The 27,492-nt window shown below is 33.9% G+C and overlaps 1 protein-coding gene across 2 annotated transcripts in view; it reads left to right on the plus strand.

Annotated features, from left to right (window-relative positions):
* DPYD (dihydropyrimidine dehydrogenase) overlaps positions 1–27,492 on the plus strand; it is a 758,429-nt gene that overhangs the window by 400,893 nt on the left and 330,044 nt on the right. For both annotated transcript variants that reach the window (XM_017503801.2, XM_017503800.2), the window contains exon 12: positions 7,253–7,417. In XM_017503801.2, the coding sequence (XP_017359290.1) occupies positions 7,253–7,417 (165 nt within the window). The remainder of the gene's footprint in view (positions 1–7,252; positions 7,418–27,492) is intronic.

Consider the following 27,492-nt stretch of genomic DNA (forward strand, 5'->3'; position numbering starts at 1 on the left):
TTTAATATCCTACATCTTCTCTGTGATAGAGTGATGGTTATCCGGATCGGCAGATGAGAAGGTCAAAACACAAAACAAACCACTTTTAGTTTCTGTTTTCCAAAACTATAAGCTCCTTGGAAAAGGGCAAGATGAAAAACAAAAGGCTACATGATTATGTGAGCCAGTATTTTTATCAGTCAGACATAAATAAAATTCAGAAAATTAATCTCCATATTTCTGCTGTATAAGATACCACATCCTTTATATATGTTACACACGATCCAAGAGGTAAGGAACATTTGGTGTCGAGTTAGCACCAGAGAATATGTGAGTAAAACTCCTTCCCTGACATATGGAAGACATTCAGTCTAGTCAGTTTTCATTCATTACGCCCCTCTTTTAAGCCTAATCAGGGCGTACATTTTTCCTTATTCATTCTAGAACAATGTACTCTTCTTTGTTCTTCCTTTCCTATTTCTTCCACTGTCTTCCCTTCCTACATAGAATATCTATCCATTCAGTCAGTTCAGCCTAGGCCAAGGCTGAGATTAAGTACACACCATGCCATTTTGCATTGACAGCCTTCAACACACTAACACATGATAATGGGAGATTCCCAATGTAGTCTAAAACATTGGAGAACGTCAAAGGGTTCTAGAATTTTGATCTTGCAAGATTTTGGGCCACAGGAATAGGAAATGGATTATCCTGTTTGATTCAAGACTATGGAGAGTTTTTATTTCACTAAATGATAATTATTTTGCCCGTATTACCACCATTTTCCTAATAATAATTTATCAGTGTCTGTATATTTTCTTCTGAAGTTTCTAAGGTGAATTTAAATCTACTCGTCCTGACGTTGCAGATTCCTTTGTTACTAGTTGTCCAGCTCTCAATTACCCCCTCATTGTTTTCCTGAGCATCTGTGTGAATCCTAATTAATTTTATCCTGCCAGACATAGTTCATTAAACAAGGGATAACTAACTAATGCAGCTTAAGCCCATTAGGGCCTCTGTCACCAGGGGTTAAAATCTGGCCTAAGAGATTACAAGTTTGGAAGAGTGTCTTTTGCTATGAGTTGTAAACTTGGGACCTGTCAGAGAGCTATAGTCGCTGTATTCTATTATATGAACTGAGACAGAGGAAGGCCTCTGTAGAGAGAGAGAAAAATGAGGAGATAAGCCAACAGAAACACAGAGGAGAAACAGAATCTTTCCTAGCTGAGGTATAGTTGCATTTTTGCATGTGTGTTTTGTGAAATACTCATTCTCCCTAAGATAAAGGAAACACATCCCACTTTTTAAAAAGTTAACTTATTCAAGTTGATTTGTTTTTTCTTGCAACTGAAATCAGTTCTAATTACTATTATGTATATCAAATGTTAAGAGGTCACTGACATCATTATTATACATATCACATAAGTATACCTGAGTTCTAGTCTCATCTCTAATGCTTACTAGATATGCAACCACGATGCGTAGGTTGCAGTAATTTCAAAACAGTGATATATGTGATAGATTTGTGCTACACATATCTAAAATACTATTTTTTTCTGCAGTGTGAATGCTACAACTTCTCTGATAATTTATCTTTTATGTCTAGGATAATAGTGTGATTTTGCTTATTGTGTTTTCCATGTAGATAGGTCTGAAGTTCCTGATGACAAAAGGGCAAATTGAGCACTGTCTTTATATAAGATACTACAAGAGAAAAAATGATTTATTGAGAACAAATATTCATCTTGCCCACTCTACCCATCCAAGAAAACCAAGTAGAGATTATTCTGACCATTATAAAGTTTATTTGGGGGAGGAATCAAATATTAATATACTTAGCTCATGAAGAAAATAAAATTTTAGCGAGTTCTTTCATAGTAGCCCAATTGCTCTAGAAACTGGGCCACTCTTGAACTTCTATTACATTTTTAGCTATTCCCAGGGTAGCAGTATGTTAGTTATAATGATGGAATCCTACTCTGTAACAAGATATTTGTTGTTGCACTTGTTTGCAGAGTGACTTTCCCCTTTTATGGAATAATGCATAAATTGTACTTATCTCAGTAGGATTTTATCAGGAAAGTGATATATTTTAGGAGATAATTTGTCATGAGGTACATTTAATTTTTGAACTCCTACTTTATAAAACCAAATAATTAAACTATTTTTGACAAAATATTTACAGCAAAATCTTGGAAGTTAAACAAAACAAATGTTTCTTAGATATCAGTTACAGGTTTTCAGGTAAACTGATAAAACTTTCTCAATAGCTCATAGCAGTATACGCTGTACTACCACATAGCTCATTGAACAGATTTCTCATTCGGCCACACTTCTGCAGTTTAAGAGCAAAGCATCTTCATAATTATATATCACTAGTACTTTCAGAAAGGCCTCCTTGCTCTACCATTCCCAAATTCTCCTCCAGCATCTACCTACTCCAAGAGATAACATCTATGTTGAATTATTTTTTGTTATTATCTTACTTATATTTATAGTTCTGTCATATTAGTATGTTTCACTAAACAATATATTGCTTGTGTTGTGTGTCATATTCCACATATTTTTCTAGAACTTCCCTTTTCATTCGACAACATGTTTATAAAATTCATCCATTGTGTAGTTATGATTCACTCTGCAAATTCTATTTCTTATTTTCTTCCAACTTTGTTTGACCCCATTCTTTTTCTAGTCTCTTACCCAGACATTTCTGCAAAGTTTTCTTTTTCTGTTCATTGTAGCCATTGTGACTGATTTAATTCAGTAGTAACCATGGAAACATCATAAGTTTTTAGAATAAGAGAGGTCAAGTAAATGAACCTAAACAAATATGATCAGTTGGTTTACCATTTAAATCTCTTTTCTGATAGAGAAAAATCATTACCATCACTTCAAATGTTAAAAGGTCACTAATACTTGATGTTATAATGGTAGTTATAATATCACATAAAGCAGAGATAGTACCTAACACTTCCTTTTCTATAAACATCTGTTTTTAAAAATCTGAATATAGTTAATGCACTGAAGATTAGAGCTATGGCAGTTTATCTTTTTTATTATAGTGAATGAACTCTTATATACTCTAACTATTCTTGAATATGTTTATTTTGTTATATTAACTCCCTTAAGCAATGCTAATAAGACTTAGCTATTAAATATTAAAGCAAAGTATTCTCTTATGAAATCATGCTCAACTTCTAGTCTTCCCAGGTCAAAAGCTTTAGTAAGTTATTGTCCAATTATTAAACTCTAACTCTAGTTATGTAACCAAGGATAATTGGTTATATCCATGTTTTCATTCATCTTTCACTTAATTTAAAAATTCTAAGAAGTCTCAAGTCAGTGGAGAAAGTTTTTGGCAAAACAATAGCAAACATGACTGAATTTGGGAAAGAAAACCTAGAATAATATTTATATTACTGACTTACTACTGGATGAACATATTGGAATTTTGCCACTGTAGCTGAATTTGGAAAATGTTGAATTTCTATGATGTTAACAAATGACTTACAGACAGTTAACAAGGTCTACAACCGTAGGCATCTGTAATTTGAGAAGTTATAAAGGGCTTTTTATCTTTGCTTGAATTAAGGAATGATAAAATTGATGTTTTTAAATAAACATTCTCTATTAAAAATCAACACAAAGCAGTAAGCAATTCTCTATCATGAAGTAGATAAATTTCCCTTTGATTTGGTTTGTACTTTATATTCATTATCTTGATTAAGGAGATCATTGATATATTTACATTTAACACATCGTAGAAGAGAAAAATAAAACAGCTCCAACATTAGTCAGAAACTTAACTCATAATACACTCGTAATACAAAGAAAAAAATTCTTAAAGATAGAATTGTAGCTTTTGAGGTATCACTGAGCTGGGGAAATGCTTAAGAAAGAAGCATTTCCTTGACAGTTCTCCAATTAAATATTGTCAGCTTATTGATCCTTTTGGGTAATGTGAGATGCTGGTCTCATGGTTATTAGTAGGGTTACTGTAAATAGCACATAGCTTGGAATTTGTGAACCATGAGGTTTGCCTTTATTAGTTATAGGTGAAATTTCCATTCTGTGTCTTTTATATTCTATGATATTTTAAAAATTTCCATGTATACCGTTAAGATGTGTTCTTAGCCTACAGGAGAAACATAAAAGACAACTGTAGTTGGACAGGCTCCTTAGCTAGGAAATAGCCTAGGTGATCATGGACCAGTTTAGGTATTCACATCCACATGAACCAAAAAAGCCTGGGAGTTGGACTGCATCTGAATGGGGCCATTCTATTTAAATCCTAGAGATCAGCCATACCCGGCAGTTAAGAACCAGCAATCAGAAAGGTCTTAGAAGCTGCAGTGTGATGACGTTCAAGCATGCTTTCTGTAAAGGAGTCTTCACAGTATGCTGCCTTGAGAAGGCTTATAGCAGTGGGTGATTTGTATCACAACACTTGGTTCAGGGATCTAGCCATGGTAAGGGGTGTACTGAGTTGTAGACAAAGGGATCCCTGATGGATCAGAAGAAGCAAGTAAGAACCCCAATTCTAGATAAATGGACTAGCAGGAAAAGATCTAAGCATAGTAATAAATCCTGAACTTTGAATAAAAGCCTGTTTTTGCTATAAAGACATACCTGAGACTCAGAAATTTTTAAAGAAAATAAGTTTAATTGGCTCATGGTTCTGCACAGGCTCTACAGGAAGCAAAGCAGCATCTGCTATTGTGGAGGTCTTAGGAAGCTTCCAATCAAGGCAGAAGGTAGAGGGAGAGCAGTCACATCATATGACAAAGCAGGAGCAAGAGAAAGAGGGGAGAGGTGCTACACAGTTTTAAAGGGCCAAATCTCATAAGAACTCACTATCATGAGGACAGTACCGAGAGGATGATGTATAAGAAATTCTCCCCATGATGCAATCAGTCACCTCCACCAGGCCCCACCTCCAACACTGAGGATTACATTTCAACATGAGATTTGGGTGGGGTACACATCCAAACTATTTCATAGCCCAAACCCCCTGCTCTGTTCAACAGCAGAAGGTGGCCAGCAATAAATGCCTTTGGTTCCCGTACTTCAGGACAAGACTCATTCTAGTGCCTATGGTTTTAGTCTAGACTCATTTAAGAAACAATGCTTAAGCACCATAAAGGCCAGGCTGGAAGCTGCGTGTATGATAGTAAACAAGATATAGTTTCTTTCCTTACAAGTCTTACGCTGTAGTGGAAGGTACAGTCAGGAATACAGACAATCACAATAAATGGTAGTAAGAATGCCAATTGGGAAAGGTATATATATTGTTATAGTGGCATGAATCAGAGCATGTTACTAAGACTCAGTGGAGCTGGAGAGAAAAGAAAGATTTCTCAAAGGAACTGAAATCTAAGTGAAGATCTGGAGAACAGGCAGGAGTAGGGATGCTGCTAACATAAGTCTGTTTTGTTGACTAGGCCTGAAGAACCTGATCTGTCATCAAAACCAGAGGCCTCATTATTTACCCACCTATACAGTACCAAGGCACTTGACTTGGCAAACTAAATACAGACTTCACTCCTCCTTGTCCAAGAGATCCCGTGTAGAGAACAACTTGTGGCCTAGGCTGGACTTATTTAGGTGAAGAACATTTAGAGTAGAGAGTAAAGCAGAGGAAAGGAGGATCTCAAGGCTTAAAGAGTATGTCTGTTGAAAATCGGAACATAGAAGAAAACCAGCCTCATTTGAGTGAAACATTTCAAGAATTGTCTTCTCAGACCATGAAAACACCAGAGGACCCACTGAGTGAGCTTCACAGAGCCACCTGTAGGGATGCAGAACATACATTTAAGCATTTGCCAAGATGGAAATTGACCCACTAGGCTTGAGCTTCCTGTGGTAACTCTAATTTGTCATTTTACCCATTAAGATTGTGAAACATGGTTTCACAATAGCAAATCAAAGCAAGGCTGGTGATGTTGCACGCAATTACAATAGAAATGGAATGGCTTAATTAGTAAAAAAATTAACTGGCATGATTCCTATAAGTTAAAATGTACATATTTAAGGAGGTTTATTGTAACATTTATACCATTTATTTTATAATATACTAATTCGAATGTAAAAGTGAATGTAAATTACCAGAAATTAACATGCAATGTGAAGAAAAGTCCTTTTATCCTCTGCAACTGTAGCATTTGGCAGATTCAGGAATAAATAATCTTTTGTGGCAAGGGTATGCCTTATCAAACATATGCAGATCAGCACTAATTAATGCTAATTAAGGTTTCCTGTCTATCTAGTTGGAAAAACGTCCAAATGTTATGAAATCCAGTTAGTATGCCTATTACGCTAATTGTTTTATATGGGGTGGTTCTTAATTAAAATATGTAAATTGACCTTAATTGCTATATACTAATGGGGGTTCATGTTATCTTACTAAAAGTGACAAGATGGTGAGGAGGGGTACTTAAATGACTAATTCTGATAAATCCTTAACTAAATGACCTTTACTCGAAATTAATTTTAATTGGAAGTTGGCAAAAGAAACATTTTTCTTCTTTGTTTCTTTTTAGTTTTAAGTAATGGAAGGATGTCATTCTTCTTTGTTAATACGGCTTTAGAAGCAGTTGTAGATTGTTAATTACACTTAACAAGCAAGTTAATTTTACTGTTTACTGTTTATTGGTATCAGGAAATTATTGATATATATTGATATATTCATTTCGGTCTTGGAAAAAATGACTTTCTTCTCATTGAATGTGAATATATAGTTATAATCCTATAGGTAATTTGTCCCAGCCAATTTGTTAGAATATGAGTTAATGGTTGATGAGCCAGTAATATTAATATGTATTCTTTGGCTGATTTACATTGGAATTACTTTGTTTTAGAAAAAAATATATACTTTAGGCAAACATTAACTCTTATTGGAGTTAAACTATGATGGGAGATACCTAGATTAAACAGACAAATGATAAATTTTTGCAGACCTATTATGTTTTTATTATTTAATTGCAACCAAATTAAAATGTGTATGTCCTAAATCAGTGTTAATGAATATAAATATACTTATTTTTGCACTATTCTAAACCTAGAATTACAAGAAGTAATTTAGCTAACACTAACAAATACTTCATTTTACCTTTTTATTTGCAAATAGTTTATGTTCAATTCTACATATATTAAAAATTCCTCTGCAAAAATGTGGGAAGCGACTTCAGAAAATATTGTCATATGGAAATGAGCAGATAATAAGATTATAGGTTCTTTGTCCAAAAGAGACTCAGTATCTTTACTCTTTCATCAGGACATTGTGACAAATGTTTCACCCAGAATCATCAGGGGGACCACCTCTGGCCCCATGTATGGCCCTGGACAAAGCTCCTTTCTGAATATTGAGCTCATCAGTGAGAAAACAGCTGCATATTGGTGTCAAAGTGTCAATGAACTAAAGGCTGACTTTCCAGACAACGTAAGTGTGATTTAACATCTAAAACAAGAGAATTGGCATAAGTTGGTGAATGTTTATTTAAACATCCAATTCATAGGCTTATAAATATTAATGTGTATATTTTATTAAAGAATCTGCCAGTTGCTTTGCTGACGCATAGAAAGATAAAAAAGAAAGAAAAGCTCAAGAGCTCATACAAATCCACACAATGTAAGGCTTTGTTATAAATGGGTGCCATGTAAGATGGAAGAAGTATCTACATAAGCAGAAGGAAGAGAAATGAAATACTCATTTTATTGAGTTGGTTTTCACTGTATGTGGCTAGTATTTATGAAGGTGATGACCTTAGGAAGAAATTGCAGACTGTAAATCATTTTAAATATAAACCTGAGGCAGAAGCAGCATATCTTCCTATGAAGTTTATATTTTTTCAGTGGGAAATAATTTACCAAATAATTTTGACACTCTTACAATAAATTAGCCAACTATCTTTTATAAAATCTTTTTTTTCTTTAAAGAACCATGCATAAATATTGCAGTAAAATCAGGCTTTAATAGTCTGGTGAGGTTATCCTTAGTGTTGTTTATTTATTGTTCCTCTCCTTCCCACCTCCCTCTTCCATTTCCTTTTTTTTTCCTACTCCCTCTCCCTCTTACTGTCTTCTTCCTCCCTTTTCCCCTCAGTCCTCCTCAATTCTCTGTCTCTTTCAAACACACACAACTTATTTCTCTTCCTTTCATTCTTTCAATGAACTGGTAGTGAATGGAGGTTGAAGTTTGAGGCAAGGTATGTGTTTATGTCATGGAAATTTTTTTTTTTACCTATATATGTCTCTCAAAGACAAAAGAGAACACTTAAGAATGCTAATGATAAATATTTTTAAATCTATTGAAATTTGTGGATGTTTGTCTACGAACTGATAAATTGCAAATTCTTACAAAGGAATGTGGAAATCACACAACTGCCTTGCCCAGGAATATAGAAATCACACAACTGCCTTGCCCATCAAGTTTTTGTTTTTTTTTTGTTTTTTTTTGTTTTTTCTGTGATAGACGGCTCTAATTATTTCAAAACTCTCTTAACTTGAAATAAAATATATGCATGTAGAACAAATATAACTTATCTTCCACAAGACAGTCTTTTAGTTGTGAGAGGAGTTATCAAGACATGTCTAAAATCTATAGTTTCTGATTATTAGGAATTTTTCCCTTTCTGAGCTTAATTTTAAAAGTATCCCTATTTTCACATTATATAATTAACTCTATATAAGAATTATGCTGAGCTATTTGTTTTTTAAAGGATCCACATCTTTTGGGAAGCTTTTCTCAGAATGATAAGGACAAAAAAAATGGTCAACTATAAAAAGAAATAATATGTTTGTAAACTTGATCTACAGTATTAAATACTTTGCCAGATACTGAACATGCAACATAATAATAATGACAATAATATGTTATGAGCATTCATACAGCACTAACTCTGTGCTAGGCACAGTTATAAAAGTTTTATTTATTTAAAAGTCGTTTGATTTTTTTGAACAGCCTTGTAAGATAGGTAGTATTATTTTTTCTATTTCGCTGATGAAGAAACTGAGGCATGCAGAAATTAAGTACCATGTCCATCATTACACACCCAATATATGGTGAAGCTAGAATTTGAACTTGAAATTTGCTTTTACCGTCCATGCTTCTGTCTGATAACAGCACTCTCCGGTGCAGTGCATTTGCCTATGTTGTCCTTAAATATTCAGTATTACTTTTTTTGAAAAACTAGAGATGGGGTCCCCCCTAACTCTGTAGCCCAGGCCAGAGTGCAGTGGCACCATTATGGCTTACTGCAGCCTCCAGCTTTTAGGCTCTAGTGATCCTCCTGCCTCAGCCTCCCAAGTAACTGGGCCTACGGCGTCATGCCACCATGCCCAGCTACTTGTTTAATTTTTTTGTAGAGATGAAGTCTTGCTATGTTGCCTAGGCTGGTCTTGAACTCCTGGACTCAAGCAATCCTCCTACCTCAGCCTCCCAAAGTGCTGAGATTACAGGTGTAAGCCACTGTTCCTAGCCCAGTATTACATTTTAATGCAATATGAGAACAGTATGAAATATAATTTCTAAAATACTGCTTCAGTAGTATCTATATAAGCTAATATGTCTGAAAAAAATCATTTTCCTGGAAAATAACTCCTATCAATTGATTGTCTTAACTTCAAATGATATTTTTTCTCTTTTTTGGGTTGGAGCAAGTTGTTGTAATAATGACCACCAAGAAATGACAGTAAGTGGACAAGAAAGCTGAATGAAATGCTTGCTTTGTGATTCTACACTCAAGTAGAAAGAAGAGACATAGTTAATGTTCTTTTCAATTTCCCTGGGGATAATTTTCTTCTCTTAATGGTTTTCCTTGAGAAAACACTGCATCCTTTTCTTGTTTCTAATTCTTTTCCCTATTTAGACTATACACATTTTTCCTTTTCTGTATTCCTAAAACTAATTTCTAATATTTTTACTCCTCATGTCAAAGATAACATTTTAAATACAATTAAAATGGCATTCCCATTTGAACCCATAGAAATAATGTGTGTGCACCTAGATATTGCCATGCTGAGAGTAGACAGTCCCCCACTGTTTTGGAATTATTCTGATGGGTTTGCCCAATGAGCTGAATGAAAGAAGGTGACCCTTCATTTTCCAAGTTTAATTATCACTCTCACTGGAGTTTTTTCACATCATTCTCGAGTGCATGACTGCCACCTTTAATGACAGGGACTGGACAATTCAACCCACTGTGGCAGCTTCTAAGCAAAAGCTAACTTTTCTGATAAAAAGAATTGTGCTAGATGGGGATATAGGTCAGCTAATATCAGTAGCTGATATCTCTGTTTCAAGAGAGGGTGAGCACCAGTTGACCATGAACCAGAGGAGACAGCAATGAATTTCTTGAATGTAAAGGCAGCAAGACCTCTGAAATATATTGTTTAAGGGTTCATATCTGAATTGTCAGTTATACTAAAGCCTACATTCACACTAGACTTCTGCTTGGCTTTCAAGGTTTCCTTTTATTTATCTGTGAATTAAATTTGGCACATTGATCATTGTAGTGACAATTCATTACTAAGAGTTTTTTGTTCCTAAGTTGAGATTTTGTAATGCTTGTTATTAAATATACAGAATAACTAGGGCTTGCAGAAGTGAATTTAAAGTGAATCCTTTTATTCTCAATGCAGAAACCTTATGAATCATATATTTCAGGCCTGGGAAAAAATGTTTTAACAAAAAAATACATGCTGCACTTTGAACGCACTGAATTAGGAAGCAAAGACTGAAATTTTTTTATCATTTGCGGCAGCTAAAGTTGGAAGCAAAAAGTAGGGCTTCAGCAGTGAATCAACTAGTGAAGATAGAAAAGGAAATGATGGCTTTGTTAGAGAAATTAATAAAGGAAGAACAATTGATATGTAAATATATTACAATACACCTCATTTCTGTAAAAAAACACTTTATCAGTTAATTACTGAGAGATCAGCATTGTGCACATTAAGTTCAAACTGACTCCAAAGAAGTTGATCTACATCAGCACTCCTGAAGGTGCTTTACTGTCAGCCTCTAAATATTGAGTTCTTAACATTTGATGTGTACCATGGACTCCTGAGTCACGCTGGTGAAGGTTAGGTGCCTCTTTCCAGAATGTTTTTGAATGCATAAAACAAAATTTATAGGTTAAAAGGATTCTCACTATCTCACTCAAAATATATGATATAGTAATATATGCTTTTTTAAATTAAGTCACTAAGTAACACAATCTAGTGGTGGGTCTGATAGCTACTAAAATTTTGATGTCATGGTGAGTATAAGTACTTGCGATTACTACAACTCTACTGTGATTTTCTGTGATTTTTGTTGGTGCAAAGTGACAGATATCCATAGTGCCGCTATGGTTTATTGTATTCATCATCTTAAAAACATCAGACAATTGGCTGGGCACGGTGACTCACGCCTATAATCCCAGCACTTTGGGAGGCCAAGGCAGACAGATCACTTAAGGTCAGGAGTTTGTGACCAGCCTGTCCAACATGGCAAAACCTCGTCTCTACTAAAATTACAAAAAATTAGCCAGGTGTTGTGGTTGGCACCTGTAATCCCAGCTACTCTGGAGGCTGAGGCAGGAGAATTGCTTGAACCCGGGGGGTAGAGGTTGCAGTGAGCCGAGATCACATCACTGTACTCCAGCCTGGGCAGCAAGAGCAAAACTCCACCTCAAAAAAAAAAAAAAATCAGATATTTTATATATTTAGAAAGGAGAGCTTTATGGGCTAGGAAGCAGGCCTCTGGCCAAAACCAGAGACAGACCCTTCAAGGAAAAAAAGGTGAGACAGGAATTTATAGTAAAGGGGTTGGCTAAGTATACATACAAGGTTAGAGAAGTGATGAATATTAATGAAGGGGTCTTAACACCTAAGTTACATGTTAGGTTATAGGAGAAGCTGTGAATATTTATGAAGGGGTCTTAATGCATGTGTACTGAACAAACATGCATATTATATACATGCAGTGTTCACTTTTCAGTGGAGACTTAACATAGGAATGTATTACAGTTGGGCTCTATACATCAAAAGGTGAAGCAGAGACATGAAGGCACTCAGTGCACAGCCTCTGAAAACTGGCCAGAACCAGTCCATGGTTTGTAGTCTCTTATCAGGAGAAAGTTGCTAAAATCCATCTCTTGTCCAATCATACCTGTAGTCATGACTTGCAGAACAGGAGAAGTCAGTCAGTGTCTGGTGATCAGTGAGCTGTAATTGTTTTTATATTGCTTATCTTGAGGCCAGTGCTTGTTTAACTGCTGGAGAAAAAAAAATCCTTGTGGCAGTGAGAACAGTTTATTCTTTAAGTGTAGAGGTGCTTGACTTTACTTTTGCCTGGCATGGCCTGAGGTCTCCTTTAAATTTGGTGTCTGATTGACACAAGAAGTCCATTCTGTCTCACCTGGGGACTGAGGGGCTTTTTTTTTTTTTTAATTTATACATTCATGATTGAAAAATGCTAAAGTTTAGACGACTGGTAAAAATAAACGTCTAAATGTTTTGTCACCCAAGTTTATGAATTTCTGCATTCTATAAAGAGTCTATGGACCGCAGGTTAAGAACTTGTATCCATTAGCTCTCTATTCTGTTTGGACATTGGGATCTCCTGAGAAGCATTAAAAAGATATTTATGGTTAGGCCCTAATCTGTTCAATCGTTTCAGAAATCTTGTGTGGATACAATGAGCATATATGTATTTGTGTGTGTATATATATGTGTGTGTGTGTGTGTGTGTGTGTGTGTGTGTGTGTATGTATATATATATACACGTGTATGTATTTTTTATAAAGTTCATCAATTGATTCTACTGCATACACAGCCAGCATTATTTATGGCTCTTGACCTATATTATTAAATATTTTTAAAACTCCTATATCAGAACAATATATTAAGAGCATTTTATATGTTCCAGGCACTGTGATAAGGGCTTTATGTATCTGTGAAGCAGAAATTTTTTCCCATTTTAACAGATGATGAAACTGACATTTAGAGATATTGCACTAACTGTCTTGGGTCACAAAGGTACTGAGTGAAAGCACTAGGACTGGAAGGCTTTCCGTTATACCTTGAAGAAGTATTTCATTTGGCCCTAAGTAGCCTGAGAAATTAAGAATATATGTTATTCCAGTCCTTTCTTTCCCACCTTCTTAAGTGAGCATTCTTAAATATAAACTTTCAAAAAAGAAAACAAATGATTTGGCAAAGAAAGAAGTTATGTTATCAGCCAATCATTGTCTTACTCTTAGTCCCAGCTAAGGACATTTTATACGCAGCTCTTACTGCTTTGCAAGGATGTAGCTGTCTATAGAGTGGGACTCAATTTAGACTTTGATTTGAGCTGTTACCTGGCCTCATCTGAAATTCTGTATTCTAACACGGGAAAGTCAGGGAATTGAGTCAAATGTAGGTGTGCAACAAGTGAGGAGAATGCTTATTGCTTTTTTGATGGGTGTTCATTAGCTCACAGCTCCTATACAGTCTTCTTACCATCTCCATGAAGACTGCCTCAGCAAAAGGAGGCTTCCATTTCTTTGAAGTTTTTATAATTAAGTTTCACTTATTAGAAATAGGGGGATTTTTGTTACTCACACAACTTGTTTAAAAAAATAAAATGTAGTAACAGGTAAAACTATAATATATCTGTTGTCAGGCCAGCAATGGCCAGTACAAGGTAATTACCTTTGTTTTTTATCAAAGAACTTCGAGAGCATAAACATCACCTTAGTTCTTTTGCCTTGTATTCCAAAGAGGATATTTACAAACAGAAATTTAAGAGTCTCTGTACTGAAGGGACTCCTCCTTTGCTCCCTCTGGTATTTTTTGAGCTTGTCAAGTCCTTGTTTCTGTTGATTTCTACACAGTCCCATGCTGATTTATTTTAAATAAATTAGTAGAAACTGCTGAAGCTGCTATTGAAGGGAAGACTAGTATATCCCCAGGAAACAGTTCACTTTTTTTGCACTAGAGCTTAAGCAATGATTTTCTGATATTCATGAATTCTAGAGTGATATGTACTTACATCCCATCCTCCTTTCTTTTCCAAAATTCAGGGCAAATTTTAACTCAGGTTATCTGGTGACATTCTTTTGTGGACCTTTAAAAATATTCTTCTAATTTACAAAAAAAAAAAAATAAATGAGAATAAATCATAATAGTAGTAGAAATTTAAAATATAAGAGTGGTTAGGAGTAAAAATATCCATGCCCACTTATCCTAACAAAACCCTGTTTGTCTAGAGTTGTTGTAGTCTAGGAACTAAAGGCAGAGGGCTTAGAGTCAGAATAGCTTTGAATCTCAACATCTCCTCTGATCTGCTTTTTATGACACTCTCAGCCTCAATTCCTCATCTGTGTGATCCTCGGAGGTTGTTGTAAACATTGTGAGAGATTTTGTATAACATTTTGACACACGGTAATTATTCACTGCCATAAATTAGATTGCATAGAAAATTTATGTATTTGATTTTTATCCCTACTTTTAAAATAATAGTTTTTTTTTCATATGTTGTAAAAAGGAGATTTGGCAGGTCAAAGGTAACAGCATGTTTATAGCCTTTTTTATATTGCCCAGTTGATTTTCAAAAATTTGGTGAACTAGTGGTTTTTATATAAAATACATTATTTCAGAAATAATTACCAATTTAAATATTAAACACTAACTTGCTAAATATGTTTTTTAGTGATTCCTTCAATTTGAGTTCATTATATGTTCTATATCATGTAAGGTCTTTGTACTCCTTGTCTAATGTTTTATTTATTATACTCCCTGTTTTAATACCATTCATTCATTTTACCTCACAGCTTCTCATTAAAATACTTAAAGAGTGACAGGTATTTTCTTTGTATCAGCATAGAAGCAAAGGAAAAATTAAAATTATTTAATTCCACAAACAAGGGTAGCAAAAAATGAATCAAATATATAATATGGCTCACAGATCAGTGATTAGTTTATGGCTCCATGTAGCCAAGTATTTTCTTGACACAGGACATTTGTAATTCTTTAAAATAAAACTTTAGTGCATCCTGCATGGAAATGGGGACTGGATTTACCCTCTCAATGGAAACAACAACAGCAGAAATCTTAGAAAATACATGAAACAACAGCTTTTAAGACCTGGAACATCAGGCAGTAAAGGAGAGTGGTCACTGAGAGACAGAAAACAAAGGACCTGAGCTCTGCTCTTGCCCCAAGCCCTGAGTTGAGGAGAGAGAGCAAGTGGTTAGAATTCACAAGATAAAGTAACAGAAAGCAGACAGCTGCATAAAGAGAATTCCAGAGACCTGCTGGTGTTCTCTTGAGTACGCAGTACAGTACAGATCAGCTCATGCATGTGAGTAAATAAAGAGACTGGAAACAAGGATGAATGACATGGACTAGTCCTTGATTCTTACATATATCTGGGAATAGTGACTGTTCTTGTCAGCCAGACTGGAAAACCCTAAGACCACAAGCATTGAATAGAATATAAATAAGAGTCTTAATTAAGTATTGGGGAATAATTAGCCCTAGGCTAAGCACTGCTTTGGTCATGCCCAGCAAATGTTAAAGGTGAGATCTGAAAGGATCAACGTGTTTCCATGTAAGTTACCTGCAACCCAGAACAAAGCTGAAGAATATTTATAAGAATACAAAAATACCTAGTACCAAACAAGGTAGGATTCATAATATCCAGCATTCAGTAAAAAATCACCTCTTTTGTAAATAAGTAGAAAAATATAAGCCATCATAGGAGGTAAATTAATATAGTCAAACCATCCTGGAATTGACAAGATGTTAGAATTAGCAGACAAGTGCAATAAAGCTGTTGTTATAACTATATTCCTTATGTTCAAAAAGCGAAGACATGAAAGATAGATAAAAGATCTAAATAAAACTTCCAGAAATGAAAACTACAATGGATAAGATGAAAGGTACCCTGAAAGCTATGAACAGCACATTAGGCATTGCCTAAGAAATTATCAGTAACCTTCAAAATACAGCAGTAAAAGCTATCCAAAATGAAACACACAGACACACACACACACACACACACACACACACACACACACACACACAAAGAGAGAGAAAAAAAGGGAAAGAGAGAAGTAAGCATACTATCAGGGAGCTGGTGACAGTAAATGGCCTAATATATGTGTAATTAGAGTTCCCAAAGGAAATTGAGGAAATATAGAAAAAAAATTCAAGAAATAATAGTGCAAAATTTTCAGTTTAGCCTAAAACTACAAACCCCACAAAACACCCCTTCACAAAAAACCCAAGAAACTTCATCAACTCCAAGCATGAGGAACATTAACAAAACTATACGAGGCAGTATAGTGTAATCCGATCAATCAAACCAGTGACATAAGAAAATCTTAAAAGCAGCCAGAGAATAAAGACATGTTCTGTACAGAGAAAAACACTTGTGACAGTTACTAGTGTGATTAATTGTAAGTAACAATCTAAGCTACAAGACAGAGGAGCAACATCTTTAAAGCACAGAAAGAAGAAAAAGACAAATATTAACCTAGATTTCAAAATCCAGCCACATACCTTTTTAAAATATAAGTGAAATAAATAATTTTTCAAGCACAATAAAAGGAGGTCTACACTACAAAACATTAAACTGTTTTAGGCAGATGGAATATGATACCAGGTCAAACTGTGGTTTTATACGAAGAAATAAAGAGCATCAGCATTTGTAACTACATGGGTAAATATAAGATGTTTACCTATTAAGTCACTTTAGAAGAAAATAGGTTGTTTAAGCAAAAATTATTATAAGATAGTATAATGTTATAGCATACGTAAATGTAAAATACATGACAATAGTACAAAAGTTGTGAGGGAAGAGATAGAAGTATACCACTCTAGGGCTCTAACACCTTATATAATCACAGGAGGTAGGCTGTGATAATTCAAAGACACCCTAAGAATATCTTAAAGATACTCTAAAACAATCCCTAAAATAATGCCACAAGGAGTTATAGCCAAAAAGCCAACAATAAATATATAATGGAATAATTAGAAGTACTTAATCCAAAAGAAAGCAGAAGAGGAAAGAGGAATAAAGAAAAGATGAGACAAATAGAAACCATATAGCATATAGATGATAGAGTTAAACCTAACGATTCAATAATCTCATGAAAAATGTAAATGGTCTAGCCACCCCAATTAAAGGCAAAGATTTTCAGATTGGATTTTTAGAAGGCAAGGTCAATTGTATGCTGCTTATAATAAATTGGTTTAAATATAAAGACACAAAGTAGAAGCAATCAGAAAAGGTATATTCTCTGCTAACTCTCATCAAATAAAACATGCCATCTTAATAGCAGACAAAGTAGATATAAAAGCAAGGAATACTTCCAGGGGCAAAAAAAGATTATTTTATAATGATACAAAACTCATTTCTTCCAGAGGTGAAAACAATCCTAAGTATTTATGAATTTAACAACAGAGCATATGAAGCAAAACTGATAGAAATGTAAGAAAAAATGGAAAAACCCACAATTAGAGTTGGGAATTTCCATACCTTCCTGTCAATAAGCAATAAAACTGCCAGGCACAGTGTCTCACACCTATAATCTCAACACTTTGGGAGGCCAAGATAGGAGGATCACTGAGCCGGGGAGTTTGAGATCAGCCTGGGCAATGAAAGTGAGATTCCTTCTCTAGTTTAAAAAAAAAAAAAAAGAAGTAATAAGACAATAGTCAGGCTATCAAATATTTGAAAAATGCTATCAACCAAATTATCTAATTGGCATTTATAAAACATACTACTGAATGGCAATAGAATACAGTCTTTTCAAATACATAGAAAATATTTAGTATGATAGACCATATTCTTGGCCATAAAAGAAGTCTCAATAATTTTTAACCAGTTCAAGTCATGCAAAGTACATACTCTTACCACAGTAGAATTAGGTTAGTAATCAACAACAGGAATTTATTTGAAAAATTCTCAAGTATTTAGAAAGTAGACTTATAAATAATCCTTGGATCAAAGAAAAAATCATGAAGAAATTAGAAAGTACCTTAAATTGAATGAAAATTAAAATACAGCATGTCAAAATTTGTGGTGTGCCATAAAAGCATTATTCATGGGGAAATGTGTAGTACCAAATGCATGTATCAAAATGAAGGAAATTCTCAAGTTAATGACCTACACTTCTACACTGAAAAACTAGAAAAAGAGCAGATCAAACCCAAAGTAAACAAAATGAATGATATGATAAAGATCAGAGTGGGAAAGCAGTGAAATTGAAAAAAGAAAAATAATAGAGAAAATCAGTAAAGATAAAGTTGGTTCCTTGAGAAGACCAAAAAAACTGATAAAAACTTTAGCCAGACTGAACAGGAAACAAAAAGAAGAAACACAGATTGCCAACATAGAAAACAAGAGAGATAACATCACTGCAGATTCTACAGATATTAAAAGGAAAATAGCATATTATGTATGAACAAACAACATTATGTAAGTGAATTAATCAACTTAAGGGAACTGGACAATATCCTTTAGAGATACAAACTTTAAAAGTTTTTTTCAAGAGGTGTAACATTAGAGAAAGATAACTTTAGAGAAAAGAAAATTTCAGGCCCAGATTGCTTCACAAGTAGATTTGCTAAACTGTTCAGAAAAGAATAATGCCAGTTCTATACAAATCTTTCAGAAATGTAAAATAGAGGGAATGTTTCTCAACAAATTCTATGGGGCCAACACCCTGATACCACAACTAGGCAAAGACAGTACAAGAAAAGAAAACTGAGGACCTCATGAACACAGATGCAAAAATTCTACACAAATGTTGACAAATCAAAATCAACAATATATTTTAAAAATGCATCATGACCAAATGAGATACATTGTAGGAACTCCAGATAAGGTTAATATTTGGAAGTAACATAGTTCATATGTTATAAACTAAATAGTGATAATCATACAAAATATATGATTTTAATAAACCCAACAGAAAAATATATTTGAAGAAATTAAAAATCTATTTCTAGTTAAAACAGGAAAAATCTCAACAAACTAATGGTAGGAAAACCCCTTAACGTGATGAAGAACATGTACAACAAAGCCTACAAATAATATCATACTAAATAGTGAAAGACTGTATGGCTTCCTCCTAAGTAAAGCAAGGTAAGGATATCTGCTTTCATCAATTTATTTTCCACATTGTGCTAGAGATTCTGCCCTGTCCAATTAGAAGAAAAACTTAAAAGACTGCAGAGGAAGAAGTAAAACTCTTTATTCATAGATGATGTGATTATCTACATAGAAAATCCATGGAGCGTACCAAAGAAACGACCAACCAAAAATTTTACTTAATTTACAGGAACAGGCAGACAGCCCACAGGCTATTGTTTTTATTATTTTATTTTTTAAAAAAATTACAATAAAACACTTTATCTTCATTACTGGAATGTTTGCCGGTCCCTTAATTTTTGCACCAGAGATAAATACCTAACTTGCCTATCGTAGATTTGGCCCTGTCAAAATACTACTTTATGTAATAAGTGAGTTCAGCAGGGTTGCAGAATAAAAGATTAACTTGTAAAAATTAATTGTTTTTTTATATGTGAGCAATAAACAACTGGAAATTGAAATAAATATATCATTTACAGTATCAGCAAATCATGAAATACTTAAGGATAAATCTGACAAAAGATGTGAAAGAGAAGAACACTGAAAACAACAATACATTTCTGAGAGAAATTAAAGACAACCTAAATAAATAGAAAAATAACTGTATTCATAGATCAGAGGAGCCACTATTGTTAAGATGCCAAGTCTTCACATTTTTTTTTGTGGAATTTGACAAGCTGATCATGACATTCATATGGAAGCACAAAGGACTTACAAAACAACTTATAAAGAACAAAGTTGGAAGTCTGAAACTTTCTGATAACAAGATATGTTAAATTTACAGTAATCAGATAGTCTGGTGTTGGCATAAAGATAGGCAAATGGATTAATGTGTCAGAAAAGAGTCCTACAAACAACCCACAAATTATTTATATGAACAACTGATTTTTGACCAAGATGCAAAATGGCAATTCAGTGGAAAAAATATAGACTTTTCAGCAAATAAGCTGGAAAAATTGGGTATTCTTATACAACCAGAAAGTAAGCCTTGATTCAGATCTCACATGATATATAGAAGTTAAAATACTCATAGACCTAAATGAGAAACCTAAAACTATAAAACTTTTTGAAGAAAACGTAGTAGAAAACTTTTGACCTTATGTTAAATAAATATTTGTCAGATACCTACCAAAATTCCTGCCTTTGAAAGGGAAAAAAAATGATATATGTGATTTGATACAAACTAAAAAATCTCATCTTCAAACTCATTGTAAAAAAAATATGAAAATAAGACCACAGACTGACAGAAAATAGTTGCAAAACATATATCTGATACAGGACTTTGGTGGGTTTATTTTAGAAAGTTAAACATATACCCATCATATGACCCAGATATTTCACTTTTAGATGTATATCTAAGAAAAAACAAAACATATATTTACAAAGACTTATACAGGAATGTTCATAGAAGCTTTGTTTGTAACAACAACCACAACAAAACCTGAGACCAACTCATATTTTCATCACAACTGAAAAGATAAATTGTAGTATATTCATACTGTGAAATATTACTTAGCAATAAAAAGAATGAACTATTATACATACAACAAAATGAATTAATCTCAAAATAATTATTTTGAGTGAAGGACGCCAGAGTAAAAAAAAAAAAAACACAAAAGCACATACATTATTGTGTCATTATAAAACTCTGGAAAATGTGAACTAATCTACAGTGACAGAAAGTAGATCAATGGTTGCTTCATGGACAGAGGGGTTACAGGTGGGAGAAACAGGCTATATAGAGTCACATGGAAACTTTTTGGCAAAATAGATATGTTCATTATCTTGATTGTGATAATGGTCTCAAAGTATTATTACATGTTTCAAAATTTATAAAATACACTTTTAACTATGTATGATTATTGTATACTTTATATAATAATTTATTCTTTTATACTGTATATAGCATATATAGAATTATATTTCAACAAATCTGTTTAAAAATAAGTTTAACTTAAAATTATTATAGCCATTTTCCTGGAATGCGTCTTGGGAATTACTTTTAGTTGGGTTGAATGGCTAAAGCCTGGCTACCTAGCCCTAGCTCTTCAATCCCTACGCGACTCCTTAAAACACCAGTCAATTAACAACCTCCAGCATTTTGATCATCCTCACTTTGATACTGAGTCAAGGGAATTAACATGAAGTTAAAAATGGCCTTATAAAGTATTAAGAAATAAAAGAAATATTGGTTGGATTTTTAAGCTTTGGCTCTGCTGAAGATTAAAATGCTGGTGGTACATGTCACTCAGTAAAAGAAGAATCTTGAGAAAATCCATCAAACCTTTTAAAAGAGTCATTATACAAGCATTACTGGCTGCAACATACTCTTTCCCCTTCATTTTGTAATTTGTCAGGCTGCCTTTTGGGTGAGAATATTGTCTTTCCAGATTGGAAGTACAGCATCTAACACACTGAACCATGTGAAAGAGACCCTAGGGATGGCAATGATGCAGTGACTGTAGATTCTTTCTTGGTATAAACTAGCTCATGGGAGAGGCAATGGAAACAATTTATAAATTGTATATGTTTGTCACATACCCAGTTCATGTCAAAAAATGAAAATAAAATTCATATTCAAAGCGCTGAAGAGATTTGTTCAGTAGGCTTGCTTACTTAGTATCAATTTGGTAATACTCAGTAACAATTGGTGTTGATATCTCAAATCTAATGTGATCTTACTTAATATCAATTTGGTACTATTTCATAGCAATCAGTGTTGAGAACTCAACTCTAAGACAATCTTCTCTTAAAGGGCTGGGGAAAGAAGGAGAAAGAAAGGATAATGTGAAACCTATAACATTTATTTTCCTCCTGCTTATCTCCTTAAGTCTTTAAAATGCACTTTTTTTAAATCCCAAAGGGTCCATTTAATCTGCTAATTTGTAAGCAATGTTAGAAAAATGCATGACTGTTTTATGAGAGGTTTGAATGTAGGAGGCAATATAAAGCTTTTATTTAGCAGAATATGCCACAAGTATATTGTTGTAGCTTTGTTACAAACTACTCATTTCATTTTACTCTTTTTTCGGCTTATTGATCAGTATAATTTTTTTTCTGCCCCAGCTTCCTTTTTTGCCAGTAGGTATTTTATTCTTTTACATTGTACCCTACAGGGAATACTCTTTAGATATTTATTTTTCACAAAGAACTAATTTCACATTGTCCCCCTAAGGTCTTCTAAGATACTTACTTGAAAGCATTATCTTTATTTTTTAAGATAGCTTTTAAAAAACAAATACTTATCACATTATTGTTTTAAGGGTTTATATACTGTATTTTAATGACCGGTTTTTCTTTTTAAATCATTATTTTTGGTTAGGTAATTAAGTTTAAGCTATATCTGTGATCCACAAATATGATCCAATTAATTGTAAATCAATAAAAAGGAGACTGTTCATGGGAGTCATTGGACTGCTAGCTTAATCAACAGGCAAACCAGATATCCTTAAAATAAAACAAATGAAATATACTTTGATATAACAGTTAAATGTGTATAACTAACTCCTTAATTTACTGAAAATTTTACTCTGTGATATATCTTTATTTTAATGACCAAAATGTATGAAAGTACAAATTAGAATGGTGGCCATTTTGGTAAGAATATATACTAGTACAGGTAACTCATAGTTATCCATTTTAATCGGAGACAGGGAAGAATCCGTGAATGAAATTTGTCAGTAAAGATGTAACCATATTTTTACCATTCTTTTCAACCTTTCTACCAGAGCATATTTCATAACCATGATAGAGAGAAAAGGTATGATTTTTAAAATGGACCAAGAAGGAAAAAAATTAAAACAGATATAAATTGGCAATGAGCCTTTTCCCCAAAGCAAACTGATTCTTAAGAAAAGTAGAAAAAATAAGAAAGGAGTTTTACAAATTGAAATCATAACAGTTTCTTAATTTTGGATAGCCATTTGTAGGATACAGATTTGTGTTTCTCTGAATTGATCTCACAACTTCACAAAAAAGATATGAATATCATCCTCATTGCATAATAAGACTGATATCTGGATGAAGGTATGTAATTTCCTAAGGATAGTTTTAAAATAGTAAGTCGTAGAATTTCAAATTGATAACAGAACATCTGACCACACAGTCCCCACTGTTCTGCTAAGAAGCTGTCCTGTCTTAAATAAAACTATGCATATACATGTACTCAAAATAAAAAGATTGTTTTTTAAAGCCAAGCATCACATTATTTAGAATTATTTATGAATGATTTACTTTTCCTTTTCACCTGGATTTTCATTTTATTTGGTGGAGGTGCTAATGAGCAGAGAAATGGGAAAGGTAATCAGCCAGAGAGAAGAGAAGAATTAAAGACCTAGATAATTCACAAACTGGAAAATGAGCTCCTAACTAATCAAGACTGGATTGTAAATAGGATAGAAAGAATTTATGCATCCCTGATATTAGCCTGAATAGCATTTGTACCCAATCCAAGGAAAATATTTGTGAATTTCACAGTTGGCTATTTTTTCTCCCTCTGAGAATCTTTTCCTGAACTAATTATCCATTGTGTACAGGAAGCAAAGAAATAACTTATTATTAAAGTCATTCTTGAGGTAGATATTTTACTTCGCATGTTGTTGAAATGCCTAGAGCATTAATAAGGAATAAGTTAACTTTACTAATACATCTTCTTTTGGGGCGTTTCTGATCTATATACTGATCAGCCAAAAGGAAATTTTCTGTAATATTTTATTCATGCAAAATGTAGGGAAGTAACTAGATTGACTAATCTTTCCATAATAAATAATTTAATTTAACTTTGTGCTGCTTTTTGCATTTTAATTTTTTCATAATGTGTCCTTTAAAACCTTCAATATTAAAATGATCAGTGACTGTTTTGTGCCTGATTTATTTTAAATTGTAAATTTAGTTATGGCTCTTGGGTTACAAAGTATGGGTGGGAAGATGTCTTAATAAAGGAAATGAACACAATTACAGGCTGGAATGGCTATGTATACAATAAGTTTTTAAATGAATTACTGGGAACTGTGGAGTAATCAATATGAGCAATGACATATAACACAATATAACAGTAATTATTATTGTTACCTCGACTATAATTATTCCTCAAATGCTTTACATTTCATACATTTTCATACACACTGTTCAACTGCAGAGTTGTATGAAATGTTTTATGAGTCACAGTTATTGCCTAAACTCTTGCTTAAAACCTTCCAAGGCCTTTCCAATTCAAACTCAGACTAGCAGGAAAATAGATGCCATATTGTAAGGTTATGACTTTGAAATTCAGGCAGGACTTCTGCTTCTAGTAAGGATATAGAAAGCTTTAAGAGATTATTACTCCTACCCTCATAACCACAACAAATAAGATAATCTGCAAAATTAGACGTTTAAAAAATTTACCTGAAACCTGAGAATGCAAATAAACCCAAATAAACTAAATTTCGGAAAGTGACAAGGAGAGCAGAAACTCATGACTGCTTTGCTCCCCAGAGAAATGGTGAAAGAAAGATGTCACCATAAAGAAACCAGTTAAATTTTTAAAGAACTTTTAATGGATGTGTTTGGAGTTGCGCGATGTATGAGAACCCCCAAGAAGCCCAGGCAGAGAACATCTCAGCACTCACCAACCAACTCTCTCATGGGACTTCACTAAATTGTCAACCAAATGCAAAGCCAAGGGAACCAAGCTGAAAGAGATCCCCCTAAGGCAAGCAGGACCTCATCCATCTAAAAGAGGCCTGCTGAAGGCCAGGGTAGGGAAAAAGCCTTGAGAGAAATCCTCCAATGCATTCTTGGCCTTCACCAGTTGTACTGCAGTGGCTCTTTGGAAGGCTAGGGGAAGGGAGGATCAGTAGAAAGATATCCTGAAGCACAAAAAATCATAGTGAAACTAAAGAGCAGAGAGGACTCTCAAGCAACCCAGAAACGTAGCAGCTGATCTGTACAGCGGCAAGAGCTATCCCTTGGGCCAGAAAGTTGGTTACTGGACTAACAATAAATAGATTCTGGAGTCTTTCTGGGACTCAAGTTCCAAGTCATGCTGAAGAGAAAGTTCTGCCGTCAACACATATGAAGGCAGTGGAGAACCGAATCTAGCTAAAGCAACAGCACAACCCAGACTCCGCTTAACTATAGACTTAATCCACTCAGTCTCCTAATTAGCAGCCTGATAAGAGAAGAGGTGTACCCTTTTCTGGGGATGACTATTATTTCTGTAAATTTCAATTTCTCTTTTACAGAAACTGTCTGGCACTCAATAACATTGTAAGACATAAGAAAAAGAAAGTATGACCCAAGATCAACAGAATATTCTTGAGAGTGATCCATAGAAGCAGATCCAAAGATAGAATTGGAATTATCAGATAGAGACATAAAATAACTGTGATAAATGTGAAAAAAAATGATCTAGTGGAAGAGGTGGTAAAACAGTCATGAAAAGATGTGGAATTTTATCAGAGGGTTGTAAAATAAAAATTTTAACAGACCCAAAGAGAAATAAAAGAAGTGAAGGATACTTCATGAGAAAGGAAGAATTATTCATGAGAAAGGAAGAATTCATTGGCCAGGCTTAAGGGAGACTAGACAAGACAGAGGAATGAATCAGTGAAGTTGAAGACATAGTAATGTAAATTAGCATAGGCACTGTGGAAAGCAGTATGAGGGTATGGGGGTCCAAAAATGCTAAAAATAGAACTACCATATCACGTAGCAATTCTGCTGCTGGGTATATCTCCAAAAGAAAGGAAATCCGTACATAAAAGAAATATCTGCACCCTCATGGTTATTGCAGCACTACTCACAATAGCCAATATGTGGATTCAACCTAAGTGTCCATCAATGGATGAATGGATTTTAAAAAGTGATACAGATACACAATGACATAATTTTCAGCCATAAAAAGAATGAAAATCTATCATTTGCAACAACATGGATGGAACTGGAGAAAACTTTGTCAAGTGAAATAAGCCAGGCACAGAAAGATAAACATTGCATGTTCTCACATATGAGAGATAAAAAACTGATCTCATAGAGACAGAGAGTAGAATGGTGATTACCAGAGTCTGGGATGCGTAGTAGGGAGGAGAAGGAGAAGGATAAAGAGGGATTGGTTAATGGTTCCAAAAATATAGTTAGATAGATGGAATAAGAACTAGTGTTCAGTAACATAATAGGGCTAGTAGTCAACAATAGTTTACTGCACATTTCAAAATAACTAGAGGAGTGAAATTGGAATGTTTCTAATACAAGGAAATGATAAATGTTGGATGTGATGGATATCCTAATTACCCTGATTTGATCATTACACATTGTATGCTTGTATCAAAATATCATAGTTACTCCATAAATATGTACTCACATTGTATGTTTATATCAAAATATTATAGGTACTCCATAAATATGTACGATTATTATACATCCTTAAAAATTATTAAAAGAAATTATCCAAACTGATGAATCAAAGAAAAATATGCCACAGTGTTCAATATCTGTGGAACAATATCAAAAGTTCTAACCTTCATATAATTGAATGCTATAAAGAGATAAGAAAGAGATTGGAGCAGAAATCATCAATTCACTTGGTACCATCTCCCAATGGCCTTCCTTGGTCATCATTTTAAAAGCAGGCCTCTATCCCAGACTCCAGTCATTCTCAATCACATGGCTAGGTTTTAGTGTCTCAATAATACACATTACTATATAAATTGTTCCTTTATTTTTTCTTTTTATACCAATATGTATTGAATATATGCCAAATGCAGACATTATTTTAGAACCTACTATTGAACAAGACAGACGGAATCTCTTTTCTTATGAAACTCACATTTTCTCTATGTGTAAGGATCCTTTTTCTTTGTTTTCTCATTTACCCCTGAATCTTTACCTCCTTGAAGAATAGTTGGTGCATAGGGGGAGCTCAGTAAATATTTCTTAAGAAAAAATAAATTCATTAATTGTCCTGCAGGTCAATTCTAAAACCCCATTTTTTATTTTCTCCCTCAAGATTGTCTGGAAAAAATGTTAAGCCTGTTCTGCTATCTGTTATTTTTTTCCCCCTCTAAACCCAGGCTCCACTTCTACTAAATTCTCAGCAGGATTGGTTGACATATAGGCAATTGTTACAAATTGCTATATAGATAGATATAAAAAAGTGTATGTATATGTAAACTAGTATTTTGATAAGAGAATCAGATGCTGGGGAAGGATAATCATACTTCTATTAATGCATGAATCAGTCCATCCTGTAATTATGTGCATATAAGCCTCTGTTCCTTACCAGAGAGCAGTCTTGCAGTGTTCCTAGGGCCAGGTCCCCTGCTTAGCGCAGTTCAGCTGCTGTGCATCATTATATTTTATTAAATTTCATATGAAAGAGGAAATTCCTTTTTTGTTTGTTTGAGACAGAG

Source organism: Cebus imitator, unplaced genomic scaffold (genome assembly GCF_001604975.1).
Source record: "Cebus imitator isolate Cc_AM_T3 unplaced genomic scaffold, Cebus_imitator-1.0 Scaffold315, whole genome shotgun sequence".
Classification (NCBI taxonomy): Eukaryota; Metazoa; Chordata; class Mammalia; order Primates; family Cebidae; genus Cebus; species Cebus imitator.